This window comes from Salarias fasciatus, chromosome 9, assembly GCF_902148845.1.
Source record: "Salarias fasciatus chromosome 9, fSalaFa1.1, whole genome shotgun sequence".
NCBI lineage: Eukaryota > Metazoa > Chordata > Actinopteri > Blenniiformes > Blenniidae > Salarias > Salarias fasciatus.
This window is the reverse complement of record NC_043753.1, coordinates 23,021,672-23,035,636: the sequence shown is the minus strand read 5'-3', so window position 1 is coordinate 23,035,636 and position 13,965 is coordinate 23,021,672. Positions and strand designations below refer to the sequence as shown.

General features: G+C 48.3%; 1 protein-coding gene across 5 annotated transcripts in view; it reads right to left on the bottom strand.

Moving 5' to 3' along the window:
- LOC115394462 (collagen alpha-1(XI) chain-like) overlaps positions 1 to 13,419 on the bottom strand; it is a 58,981-nt gene extending 45,562 nt beyond the window's left edge. For 3 of the 5 annotated variants that reach the window (XM_030099776.1, XM_030099778.1, XM_030099779.1), the window contains exons 1-4: positions 13,066 to 13,419; positions 8,538 to 8,702; positions 8,196 to 8,409; positions 6,105 to 6,267 (exon numbers count right to left, since the gene is read on the bottom strand). In XM_030099776.1, coding sequence (XP_029955636.1) covers positions 6,105 to 6,267; positions 8,196 to 8,409; positions 8,538 to 8,702; positions 13,066 to 13,180 — 657 coding nt within the window. In that variant the 5' untranslated portion in view covers positions 13,181 to 13,419. The remainder of the gene's footprint in view (positions 1 to 6,104; positions 6,268 to 8,195; positions 8,410 to 8,537; positions 8,703 to 13,065) is intronic. The other 2 variants (XM_030099780.1, XM_030099777.1) reach the window with 1 other exon arrangement.
- Positions 13,420 to 13,965: the final 546 nt, after the last annotated feature.

The following is a 13,965-nucleotide window of genomic DNA, read 5'->3' as shown; positions in this document are numbered from 1 at the left end:
AGCCCAGAAGCGCCGACTCATCTCAGAAATCCACCACTTTAATTTCTATTTCTTCTGTGCAGCAAGTTGATCAAACCAGGTTATTATCAGGGATGCAGGGGGAGCGGGGGGGGGGTCAGGTCTCATCTTGCTCTCACACCAATAAATGAATATCTAAAGTCACAGACACAGTTTTCCTGGGTGCCCATACACTTAACGGTGTCTGGCAGACTGTGTGTGATTAAGCAGAAATCAGACGAGGAGGCAGAGAGGAAACCAGGATGAGACGCTGAGAACATTATCATTATCCGCTCCGGCTTTTTTCCTCAGGAAATCAAATAAATGGCTGTAAAAACACAAACAGCAAACACCTGGCATGGCCACCAGTGGTCAGGAGCGTTAGAAGACTTTATACTGTCAGAAATAAACACAGACAGCAATGACATGATGTAGAACATGCTTTCCAGTTGAAATGAGTTAGAATATATGAAACAAACATATGTTTTTCTTTTATCTTACATTTCAGCGACAATGCTTGAAAATAAGTCAACGTGAATCCTCTGGATTTAGCCGAAAGGAGCAGGAGAGTCCAATGAAATGGCAAACATTTGGAGCTGCTGAGGTCGGTTCAAACAAAGACAGAAGCCCCAGTGTTCATCTTTCGCCTGAAATCCACCGAAACGGTGAAAAGAGAAGAATAAACCCTCAGCGGCGGTTTGGGAGAGTGTTCTCTTCTCTTCTCGCTCGGTCCAGAACGCTGCAGAGCTCCGTGTCTTCCCGGCTCTGTCTGTAACGTCCAGCTCTCACTGCCGGCTCTTCTCTGAGCCCCGACGCTCGTCCGGAGGACAGCTGAGGTAAAATCCCGACGCGCTTCCAGCAGTGACTCTATACATCCAACGGCAGAACGGAGGATTGGCAGGGGACCAGGGGAGAGATGGAGCAAGCTGAAACTCGCCAGGAGAATGTGTGTGTGTGTGTGTGTGTGTGTGTGTGTGTGTGTGTGCATTGTCCCTGGGTTAAAATGTATCTCGAACATGTAGCACACTATAAACAGCCATGAGCTGAGGCTTGTCTCACACAATGTGGCTGTTAAAACTTTCTCTGTGCAGCCGTCCGTCAACACGTTGCTGCACAGCCTCGGCTTGACTCCGACTCCTCCCCGGTTGGACGGACGAGTGTTTCAGAGACGCCCCTCCCTTCCTGTCGGAGTACATGTCTGACAATAAAACCCGACATTGCTCATTTGTGAAATAAACACAGTGCAGATGCATAATCCAACTGTGAAAAGCACGGCAAGCCTCAGACTGCCAAACACCTGTTATGAGTGAAGTTTATATTAACTGGGTCACACACACATTTCGGCTCATACCAAGCAATTAGACGGCAGGTGCAAGATGTCATTTCTGCAGTCTGAGGACAGGCTTCACGGCGGGATTAGGGGACGATGCGGTGGCTAGACCTGACTGGCATCCTGCAGGGTGTCCGTGCACGTGAGCGCACCGGCTCCTCAAACGCTCTAAGCATCAGTTCCAGCGGTGGGACACCGACCGGGAAACAGAAGCTTTGTCAAAGACGCAGGGGGAAACAGTACTTCAGGCTGGAGAACACGGATTTGACGGGTCAGTACGGTGTGTTTAACTGAATCACTGAGTGTGACAACAGGTGGTGGGAAGCTTCAGACCAGGGGCGAGACGAAAACTTGCCGTGTTTTAGTAAAATAGTACTTATTTATACCCCTGTCAGATGAATATGCCTCATATATAAATTCATTAAACGACTTTAAAAACTGTCTAAATAAAAGCAAACAGGTGATCCTGTGAGGACATACAAACGGAAAGCCGGGTCTGCTGTGTGTCGGTGTGCCGGAGGAGGAAGATCAAGCGCCGCCCTGAGCCGAGCTGACATGTATTACCTCATGTGTCGCCCCGAGACCAACAGCCAGTGCTTGAGCCCCGCCTCGAGTCAGCTCTAATCAGTCCGGGGCTGAGAGCCGCCCGTCTCCTCGCAGGCAGACTGCAGAGACATGGCGTCCAGCCGTGCCCCCCCCCCGCCCCCCCACCCGGACCAGATCGGCACAGCTACAGAACATCTGCTCCAGCTGAGCGCCGGGAGAATGCAAATATATGTTTGTGACTTTTGAACAATCTTATCCAGCATGCAAAGCGAGAAAGAAGGGGGGATCTCCAGGCAGACGGGGATCTGGAGAGGGCAGCTGGCCGGGGAAAAGATGTTTTGTGCTGAGATCCACCTGGGGAGAGTTACACCAGCGCCTGCGTTTCATTGAGCAGCGCTTTGGAGGGGGGCGTAAAAACCTCTGGTATCTGGGAGCGAAGCCAGAGCCCTAAAATATGCTCCTCCTTTTCTATAGCTTAGCAGAGAAGCTGTGCCGATGACTGCGGGGTCAGAGGTCAGCGGGGCTGGAAGACAGACGCAGTGTCGAGATCAGCAGCTCCGACTGGTGAATCCTCCGCTGACAACCAACGTCTCTGCTGTTGATCTGTAATATGTGATTTAGAGTGTTTTTAGGTTTTAGCGACTTCTCAACATCATACATCCAGTATCCCTCCACCTCCAGGGCCTCCGAGCCTGGAATCAAACCATCAAACCTCCAGCTGTGAAGGAACAGTGCTAACCACTACAGCAAAAAACAGGAAACACATCTGATGTGAAACATTCAATAATAATGATCATAATTCTGACACCACTGAAATTGAGCCATAAATCAATTATCTATAAATAATCTGCCTTCACTCCATCTTGACCACAAACCACCAAAGACTATAAATAACCTTGGAAGAGGTCAAAGGTCACAGCCAGTAAAAGTGTTGGATTTCTGCAGAGACGATCCAAGTTTTAAATCATCTTTAAGAAGCCTCAGTTTTTTTTTTCCTTTCCTTCTGATTGGAATCCTGCTGCACGCTGTAATTACAGGGCGAGAGAAGCATGGCATCGAAAATCAGAGCCCGGCAGACGCCGGCACGAATCCTCCGACATACCTTTGCCCAGGGCAGCATACCTTCACTCCTACCACAGTCGGCGGTAATTGCACAGCCGTGTGCAACAATTACAACAACATGGTCGCCGCTCGCCGGCAATCTGTGCAACTGCAATCAGCCAAAACGGCAAAAAAACAAGGAAGAAACCAAAAGATTCCAGCAATAAATGCAGGATTAATGGAAAAATGTCACATTAAAGACAAAAAAATGGTTAAAGTTTTGCAATATTTTCTGATTTGGGGTCAACGACACACCGGATCAGAGCAGAGTCTGGAAGATTTTGGGGACGAGAAGCCTAAACGAGACGCTCAATATTCGCATGGAAAAGTCGTGTTGGTGCACGTTCAGATCCTGCACGTCTCCCTGCACCCACACAGCTGAGCGGGTTGTCATTTAGGTCTGCAGGACTCTGATCGTGACTCACTCCTCTGAATCAGGTGTGCTGCAGCAGGGTGGCATCGGCCAGGCTTCACACTCACATCCTCCGACGTGGTGAGAGAAAGAAATAAAGTCGATCATGTAGAGATGCAAACAAAAGGCTGGATGCACAGCCGCTGGGTCGTCACGCAGCTCAGCTCACATGGGAATAATATATGGTGGTATTTCAACCAGCTGAGAAAACAAAAGGTTAAAATCAATCCAAGGCCCAAAAGATGAAACTGTTTGGCAGCAGACAGGAGAATAAAAAACTTTCAGATCCTGTTAACACTGGCTCATTATCCATAAATCACTGCAGTTACATAATCCGCCGAGGCGTCAGCTCGAGTTCAAGCATTCTAATGATTCGAAACATAAAGAGCCAAAAAGCTTTACTTCACTTCCACCTGAGCTCAAAAAAACAGAACCTGAATTACAGCGTTATTCCTCCTCTTTTCTCTTCCTCACAGGTGTGTCTCATCCTGGCTCATTCCTCGCCACTCGTCCTCCCCCCTGCCACCCTGCGCTTGGTTTACATTTCTTCGGTCCCTGCTGCAATCACACTTCAGCCAAATTACTCCGGGGGTCACGTTTAGAGTAGCTTTTCAAACAGTTTTTGTTCTCGTGTTTAGTGTCCACAGCTGGCAGCGTTTACAGCCGAGTTCCTTCAAAATCAGGACAATCCTGACAACTGCAGGGAAATCGCTGGATGAGGAAGGAAACTAGATTCTTTCAGCGACGATGAAACATAGATCGAATTACACAAGTTCAGCAGAAAGTGGGATTTTTTTTCTTTTCAGGTAAGAAAACACCAGAGGGTGAAGATAATAAGGGTGGAAGGAAAATAATCTGTGATCAAATGAAACAAACATCACAACAAGCATGCACGGAGAATAAAAGCTCACTTAGCTCACTTCAATCCTATCATGATCAAGAACCAACTGAACTGCTGCACATAGGTTTAGCACCAGAGATCATGTTCCCGTCCGCATATCATTTGGGAACCGACTGTAAATGTGTGCGCTGGATTCAGACAGGTAATGTCCGCCGGGCATGAATAGAAAGCCTCATGGCTTTGGCACAGCGGAGAGGCCTGGAGGTGGGGAGGGTGCGGAGGGAGGGGGAGGCGGTGGCGCGCAGGCAGGGGAGGAGACGAGGAAATAAGGAAGGCCTGACGGGCCGAAGAAAGACTCTCATTCATTCAGCCCAGATCCCCGAGCGGCGGTGGTCTCTTCCAACCTGGGGCAGGTAGGGCATGAATAGACGTCTATGAAAAATGCAGGTCAGGCTGTAAAAATAAATTCCAGAGAAACCAAATAGGTGCAATGTTTGATTATTCCTGTATAAGATCGGTAAATTGCTTAAAGGGGAAGTAAAACTTCTTAGAATCAACAGGTGCTAAAAAAGGAAACTTGCTTTAAATTGATTGAATTTTTTTTTTAACCTAATCCAATGGAAATTCCTAAAAATCTTCAGACTAATCAAAAATCAACCTTCATCTCTTCCTGTAGGCACTGGCATGAACACAGAGGGCCGAGGTATGCAGTGGCCTGTATGAAAATCCCAGCATCCCTCTCTGTGGGCAGCAGAGACAGAGAACAGACAGCAGAGCTGTTCCAAACCCGCACAGGAAAGACCCTGTGAGCCGGCTTCATGGCTCCTATTTTCAGCTCCGCGGCCTCTTACTGGACACACTGCTGGATACATACATGGTTTCAGGACCTCTTTAGGAATTCATTCAGAACTTACTGGATATGTGACATTAAAACTCCGAAAAACACAAGCTATACTTGATCAATATACTGAAGCTTTGTCTAAGTCCAAGTGGCCTCAGAAGATCGGACTGATGCAGGTACAAAGAGGGAAATGCAGCAGCGTGTCCCCGGGGCGATGACGAGGCGTCCAGAAACATGGCTTTCAGAGGGGAGAGAAAGCCTCCATCCTTCAGCTGCAGGGTGGGAATAATGAGCAGCCACTCCTGCAGCACTTAAACAAACCGGCACTCTTTCACAGGCAAACACAACTCCAGCATAGCCTCTGGGTGAACTCTGCATCTCGCCAGTGATGGCCTTGAATGCAGTGACGGTTCGGTCATTGTCATTATTTACAGCGGCCTGACCCACGGCCAGCGCCGACCCATCAGCCCCGGGGCGAACGGCGTCTCAAAGCCGGCAGCAACAAATCCAAGACGCCAGAATTCAGCCGTACCGTTAACATTCAGGATTTGACGGAGCTGAGCTAACTTCTCCAATATCTGCAACAATTCAATCATGAGGCTCCTAAAAACAAAGATGGTACTTTACACTCTTCTATACTGCCATAGAAAGACGCGACAGCGCGAGAGAAAAGTCCAAAAAGGTTTCTCAGATGTGGGTCAGAAGTACGGTCTCTGCATGAAGACGTCATTTACATCAAAAGAAGAGCAGAGTTTTCTGTACGCTCTGGTTTCTATCAGCTCCACATTCCTTTTTAGTGGAGTAAACCGAGTCAAGAGCTGTGTCAATCGGACTTAAACTAATCCCCTTCAGACAAAGCACATGGAGCAGCATTTGACATAAATCTGAAAGGGACAAATGGATAATAATATAATACATTTTAAATGAGCAGGATGGAAATGTAGAATAAAATCAGAGCATCTATGGCTTGTAATTTCATCAAACTGTAATCACAGGTCAGCAATCGGCGCGACGCTTCATTCCTCGGATGACTGACCTGGAAAACCTCCTCGTCCAGGATCCTGGTGCCGAACACGGTGATGCCGTCGGTGCTGATGGAGGCGCGCTCGCTCCGCAGCAGAGGCTTGGTGATCTTCTTCTTGCAGTCTACGATGACGGTGACGGTCTTCTGCTCCACGCTGACGGCGACGCGGTGCCACCTGGTGAGAGGCAGAACAGAGAGCATGCTGGGAGATCTTCTCACGGTGCATCAGTAATAAAACACATAACAGAAACGTGTGCAAAAAGCAGAAATTACAGTTCCGTGACAGGTTTTGATGGACGACCGCCGCAGATGTAAAGGGTTAACCGAGGTCGCACGTGAGTCTGACACCTCCCTCGCTTATGGAGCGTTTGCCACTGCACTTAAAGGCTATTGCATACCAGGCAGCAGCGGACCACATTCTTACCCCCACACTCTGGCCCTGTTTAACACGGGATTACACTCATTAAACTCCAAACTTAATCCTCCTTCTGGGTTACTCGGCATGACAGACGTGGTGAACATTGTAGAAAGTGTGTGTCAGGATCCAGGAAGGCCGGCCCTGCCAGGGCAGGAGACACACAGTCAAAACATTGTTCCGAGGTGGAAGAAGAGAGCTGGCAACACTGCAGCCCGAGACGCAATACGAAAACCACCGATCATGGATATTATTATAAACAAATCGCACACGTTGAAGTCCTGGCAATTGATGAATTGTGTTGTCAGAGGAAGGGAAAGTGTGTTCAGAGATATTTGAACGCATCCAGATCGTAGCGATGCATTCCAGGCCAGGTCAATGAAGCTTAGAGGGAAAATAAACGTGCTACATTATCTGAGCTTACAAAGCATTACTTGTCACCTCGTGTGGCAGACAAGCGAACTGAAGCACTAAAAGAGCAGGAAGAGGGTGAACGAATAAAGAAAGCATTGACAGATATGTCTGTGGAGTTTATAATGTTAAATAAAAGTGGCATGCAATGCATCAGCTCACTATTAATCCTTCATTTAAAGAGAGAACAATGTCCGTCGTCCTCACGACGCCTCTCGTTTCAAGCTGTGTGCTTCTGAGCAGCCATGAATACATCCACAGGGACTGCAGACTGTACACAGCCGGAGCTTTGCTGGTTGGAGGTTCAATCGAGGCTTGAGGACTTGGAATGCGTCCAGATCAACAAGTGTTAAAAATCCCCCATGGAAAGCGCTGTTCCTCCGACCGCGGCTCAGGGAGGCTGCATACCGGACGGAGCAGCCTACCAGGCTAAGACAAGACAAAACCGGCCGGGGGAGGCTTTCTGGGAAAAACCGCTCGGGTAGCGGAGGTACTGTTGACACGAGACTCTCGAAGGATTTCACAGCCTTTCTTCGATCATGATAATAGTGTGCGCCCTAAATCTCATTTTAAGCCTATTTTGGGTCACGAAACATTGTGACCTGGTTCAGACTTTCTTTAAAAGTTCCAAAAACAAACACAGCATATCTGGCAAGTCAAGACTTCTCATCACAACTGGAAAAATATTCACAAATTCACCCAAAACTGCCTTCCTCTACAGCCTGGGTGCTTGTGTATCCCCTTGTTGCTTGAGCATGTTAGAAAACTCCAGGATTTCTGAACCTGAGAGCAGATAATCGGGTTCATGCTAGAAGGTTAGCTGCACAGTCCCTGGTTGGGTGAGGTAATCCAAGGGGGTAAAAAGCAGGTTTGGGACTGCCTCCATCCCCTCCTTCCTCCCCCCCACCCCTCCAAAACACCCCCCCCCCCCCCCCCCCCCCCCCAAACCCCCCCGCTCTAAAATAACAGAGGCAGTGAGTTCATGGATGAGGTCAGGTTGCTCATAGCAGCCCTGCTGTGCCCCAATAATCCAGTGTCTCCCCGTCTCTGACCTGTCTCCGTGTCCGCGGACCCCTGACGAGGCGGATAATCCGGTGATGAGCACCTGTGGCGCAGCGAGGGAAAGATCCGGGCTGTTTTCTTGCTTTTATTGAGACGAGCGAGGTTTTTTTTTTTTTTGGGGGGGATCAAATCATCATAGACCAGCCACGGTTCCTTCCTCTGCATGCCACACGCTGCTCATCTGAACCTGTGGTACCGGTCGAGATTTGACGTACTTTCCATCGGCCAGGTTGAGCGAGCGGAACAGGGGGTAGTCCTCCGGGGCCGGCCTCCCAGTCTGATCCTCATACAGGAAGACGGGCGAGCGTCCCACCTCCACGCCCAGCTGCTGGACGCCCTGCTCGTTGTAAATGGACAGTAGGAAGGACTGGAGGCCAGACTTGGGGCGCACTGTGGTCAGGATGGAGAAGTCCTCAGGAAAAACACCACCTGGGGGGACGAGAAGGTGAACCCAGGTCAGACTGGAAGTGACTGAGGACACGAAACCTTGAGAAGAACGTATTTAGTCAGAGGATACGGTGAAGCAGTCGTGAAAAAACACAGAAAAGTGCTCTTACCGGGGAACAGCTGCGTGGTGGGGGCGCTGATCTGGACCTGCTTGGACACCCTGTACGCTGAGTCTGGGTCGGACGCTCTTCGGTGTGCACAGAGACCGGGCGTTCTCGTCACTCCTTCGGGGTAATTTTGAAATGCTAATACTTTTAGGACATCCACTGGGTCTGCTATTCAAAGAGCAAACGAAACATGAGTTAAATCAGCGCGTTAGAAACGTTTGGAGGACAGCATATAGAGCCGCTTATTGCATAAACCAACATCACATGTTCGCCTGACTGCTTTTCTTCACAGACAGAGAAAAAAGAGACAGTATGTTAAAGCAAAGACTGATTTCCCATGTGGTCTCAAGATGCTGGGAAGAAAAAAAAAAACCAAAACAATAACAGATGACAGGACTTGGGTTTAACAGTAGCTGTTTGCTTGAGGTCCTGCTCGGCTAAACACACACCTCTGCCTGATTAAAATGACTGCACATCACCCCACTGCTTAATTAATGTTATAAGAGCTGAAACGATTATATGAATGGCAGGTCCAGATTGGGGAAGTCCCCCGTGTACTTAAACGGTTAAGCTGGAATATGCTAGCATGCCCAGGCTCCAAAACCAAAGACTATAATGAACAGTGTGCCATCTGAGGTCTGGCTCTTTAACACCTGGATAGGTTTACCTTGATAAGCCTCTTCAATCTGATGTAGTTTACATAAAGGGGCCTGTGTGGGTGCCCATGGGAAAACGTTATAATTATGGCTTCTAAGCAGAGCAGCCTCTCAGCGTAGAGCGTCAGCCGAGCAGGAGCAGGATTTGAATCAAGTTGTACCACCCATGCGCCGACGAAATAAATAAATCTTTTAGTTTAATGAACTGACAGTTTATAATCAAAGAGCTACACTAAAAAAAAATCATGCATCCAGTAGGAATTTGGGGCTTTTTTCAATTCAGAGTACAGCAATATCTGGCAGGAGCGAGGAGCACAATGGCAGTCTGTTAGATGTAATAACACTAATCTGTTTTCGTGAGGGCAAAAAGCATGCCAAGGTGCCTGACAGCATCAGTGGGCCTTTTCTGATGGCTCTAAAGCCATTGTTTTGGTTGGCATGTAGAGGTCAAATAACTCCTCTATTTATTTAACATCCTGATACAAAGGGAAAAAAAAAATCAAATCTGATGTTGATCTCAACACTTTCTGGTCAACGTTCCTGCTAAAGCGAGGAAAAGAAAACTGAAACCCTCATTGATTTTGTTGAGAAAAGTATGTGAGTTGGGGACAGACTCCTGATTGAACATATGAATCCAATAAAGCTGCTGCAAACACATGGTTTACATGGAATCCTTAAAGTTATTCAAAGACTTATTCAAACATAACTGGAAAATATTCTTTCACTTTAGCGAATATGTGACACAGAAAGATCTCATGATAATAGAGAACAAGCACGATGACATTTAAAAGATAATTTTAGGTAAAATGAGAGCAGATCTGGATCAATTCACAGTGAAATGAAACCTTAAGAATTCATTGATCAACCGTGTCCCAAGAAAACTGACATTAAATTGTCAAGACAAGACAGAATAAAGCACCACAAGCCAGCAGATCCACATTTTAACACAAAATCCAGAAGATTAGGAGCAAAGATTTTACAAAAGCCTCATAAAAAATGAAGCGGAGAGCAAAATAATCTGGCATTCTGCAGGAATATCATCCCTGAGGACAACGTGAGCGCTTCTGCGGCTCATGAGGATGAACCGGCTACTTGTCTTGGAGCGAGAACTGAGGAGCTCATTGTGAGTTCCCGCAGAGCTGCTTTCAGTCCAAACTCCGGGACTCATACGTTCCAGATGTGGCAGTTTGGCCAGGCTGCGACCCTCACACCGAGGTGCCGAGAAAACGTCAACACCGGCCGACCCATTCCGGCGGGCCAGATGAGCGCGTGCACGTTCTAGAGGAGCGCATCTTTTAGAGGGGCCCGTGTTTGTCCTAAACAAACAGGCCGAGAGGCTAACGGACGGGCTGCCTTTCGGGAATCGTTCCTTGAACGAAGTGGCTGGGCGTGAAGGGGGGGGGTGGAGCATTGTCTCACATTAGCATACAACGCAGAGCGGGTCACGTGACGCGATCTGGGTCATGTTCGCAGGTGTACATCAGCGTAAACTACATGTTCGGAGAGAAGCTCACGCCATTGTTAGCACGGAGCTGCGTCTGAGCTCGTCCTTTATTACAGAGCGCGGAGGACTGCAGCGGCCCGGCGTGACAAATCCGCCTCAGCTTCACACAAGGATGAAAATCCAGTGGAAATGGGAGCAGGACCTTTTCACCTGCAGCTCCCTGAGACTCTAATAACATCTTCAGTCAGAGTGTGTCTCTCCATACATCCCCCCTCGCTCCCACTCTCCCTCTCTCCTTCCACCACGCTGCCGGCTAAAACAAGACGGCTTTATGCTGGTGTCATACCAAGGAAACTTCACCGAGACCTACCCAGTTTTTCAAAGCATTTTTCCCCCCTCTGCTCGACCCCACCTTGTTTTTCCTCTCATTAACTCTTTCAGATCCCTCCATATGGGATATAGAGCGCGCTATCGCACACAGCTTCAACCTGCCTCCAAAACCCAACGGCTCATTTAGGAACAGCTGGGGCGAAAATGTCAGAAAGACGACCGTTAATTAACAATTCCAGCAAAAGTTCACAACAAGTCAGTGTTTAGAGGACACTCTGTCAATGATCCAGGGATCAGTGACAGCTTCTGCGGACGGAGGTCCAGCGAGGAGCTGATGAGCGGATCGTCCCGGCGGAGCTCACGAAGGAGAGAGGACTCTGAAAAAGCGAGCTTTGTCTGCTGGAATGCACATCTGAGCCTGCGCCCCGGGGGCTGAGAAAACGTGTCTGTACAGTGCTGGATGCAGAGGGCACCCTGCAGAAATAGCTGCAGCTGCCATACGGAGTTCAGGAGAAGCCTGGAACATCCACGCTGCAGCCGATTACTTTAATTTTTGGGACTTGGAAAATGGGAAGATTGGGGCAATGTAAAGGAAAATCGATCAGAAATGAATAAAAAAAATGAAGAAAACATGTGTTAAATTTGAGCCAGCTGTACTTATTTTGAATTTAGAAGTTTAAATCACAAGTATTTGAATAAACAATGCAAATATCTGATTTAACACTCCATAACTTAATGGATATTTCGTTTTTCTTCTAAGAAAAGGAAGCTGAGAACAATGCCAGTGTGGATATCCAAAATCCTGCACGGTACCTGCTGGCAACAGTAAATCCTTCAGAGTTGTCTATATGCCAGAGTGTCAGGCCTGTGTAACCCTTAACCCTGTGACTTGTGGCTATTATAGCTGCGGGCCGGGCCCGTGCGCAGGCCCGCTCTTTGAAGGCCCTGAAATCATAGGGAAGTGCAACAAGCACCATCATCAAATAACGGCTCGGCACTTAGAGGGGAAGCATTCCCACCACTCATACAGCACGGCCTTGTCCTGCAGCCCACCAAACATCTAAGTGCAAAGTTGGAAGTGCAAAGTTGTGAGTTGGTGGTGGTGGTGGTGGCGGAGGGGGGAGGAGGAGGAGGAGGAGGAGGAGGAGGAGGAGGGGGCTGCACAGTTCAGCTTTTGGGCTTTGGTGTGGACCAGGGCAGTCTGGAGATAGGGTGAACCTGCCTGACCGCTTTTAGCCGCCAGACGCACCGGGGCTTCGCGCTCCGCACCGACAGCGGATTTACTGTCACTGTGCAACTTCAGAATATCCTGCTGCCTTCTGGGAGTCTACAGGCTTCAGTCTGTCACTGATCTCTTTCATGAGGGAGCTCCTGACCAAGTGCGTACTGACAATCAGGCTTATGAAACTAAACCACTTCACAACTAAACACAAAGAAAAACACAGGATAAAGACCTAAACGAGTGTCTCAATGAGCTGAGCATTCACATGTTCAGCAACAAGCCCGACCCAGAGTCCAGAGTCACCTGGCCGAGGAGAGCCACCCTGCTCACACCGGACCACCTTTCATACTTTCAGCCTGAGTGGATCTTAAAAAAAAAAAAAAAAGAAAAAAAAAAAGCGGTGAATGCTGCTCTATTTCCTGATCTTTATAAGCACATGCCAGCGGCTTAGGATGAATTTAATTAGGCGCAGTGTTTCATCTTCGGAGCAGACGCTTCCCATTCATGCGTAAAAGCAGCCCGCGGTGAACGGCGCGCACAGGAATATGGAGTTTAAAGTCACTAAAAAGCAAAAGCGATCCTGAATGCAGGAGACGTTTATGTCGTTTTAACAATATTTAATTTACTGCAGCTGCGCCTCAAGGTTAGTTTCGTGTTTAATGGTTCCCATATTTGGGTGAATTATGCGCCTGTGCGGAGTTTAATCTCCGGGATTTATCGTGCAAATCAGGGAGAATAGATGTAAACATAAGGCTGCCGTGTCCAGGTAAGCTTCCCAGCCCCAATCTCCATCATCAGGGAGAGATTTCCCATCCGGTGTGCGCGCTCCGTCCACTTTCGGCCAAACAAAGTTCATTTTTTTGGTCCCTGAAGTCTTACCTGCTCTGACACTAGCAGCCTGCAGGACCAGGGTTAAAGTGATGAATGCTGTTACAGAGGAATCCATAAGCCACCGTTTCGTTTTCCACCTTGTGGACCACCTTTGCATCTCCATCGTGCCGGGCGCCCACAAGTGTACCAAAACTTCTGGGCGGCTTCAGGTGGTTTTATTCAGCGACGTCCCTTCCACAATCCCAAGCGATGAAGGAAAACGGTCCTACAAAAAAGCCATATGTGAGGAGTTGAAGCCTCTTCTCTCTGCCGCAACGAGGCCCCGGTCCTCCTTCCCAGCGCCCAGCCTTCACAGTGAAGGTAGTCGGGCTTTAACCAAATACGCGCAGCGCGCAGTCGGTACACTCGGCGCGTCCGCGGACAGGAGGGCTGGGCGAGCTGCGCAAACCGCAGCCACGATTACAGGGAACTGACAAGGGAACCAGCCCCCGATTAGCAAATCACGGGGCTGGAAATTCTCCTGCGGGTCCACCCATCAGCTCTGCTCTGCGCCTGCAAGTCTCTCCAGAGTGCACCTGAGGAAAGAAGGGGAGAAGAGGGTGAATAAAGCTATGAGAGCGTGAATGAACTGGCTGGCCACTGGTGGACTGGCACGCTTCACTGCTAATAGAGAGTTATATCTGAAAAGTTATGCTTATGTGAAACTACTGTAGCTGTGCGTCAATTACGCACAGCTACAGTACTGACTTTTATTTTGTCACTAGACATTTTTTTTTAATTTAATAATTTATCCGGGTGAAATATTTATGTTCATAGCAGAATTTGTTTTTTTAACTAATTCAGTTTTCTTTAATGACAATATAGCAATCAATAAAATGCAGAAGACAAAGTTCAAATATGAATTCATATTGAGTGAACGTGAATGAACACATGCTGTCCAACACTCAC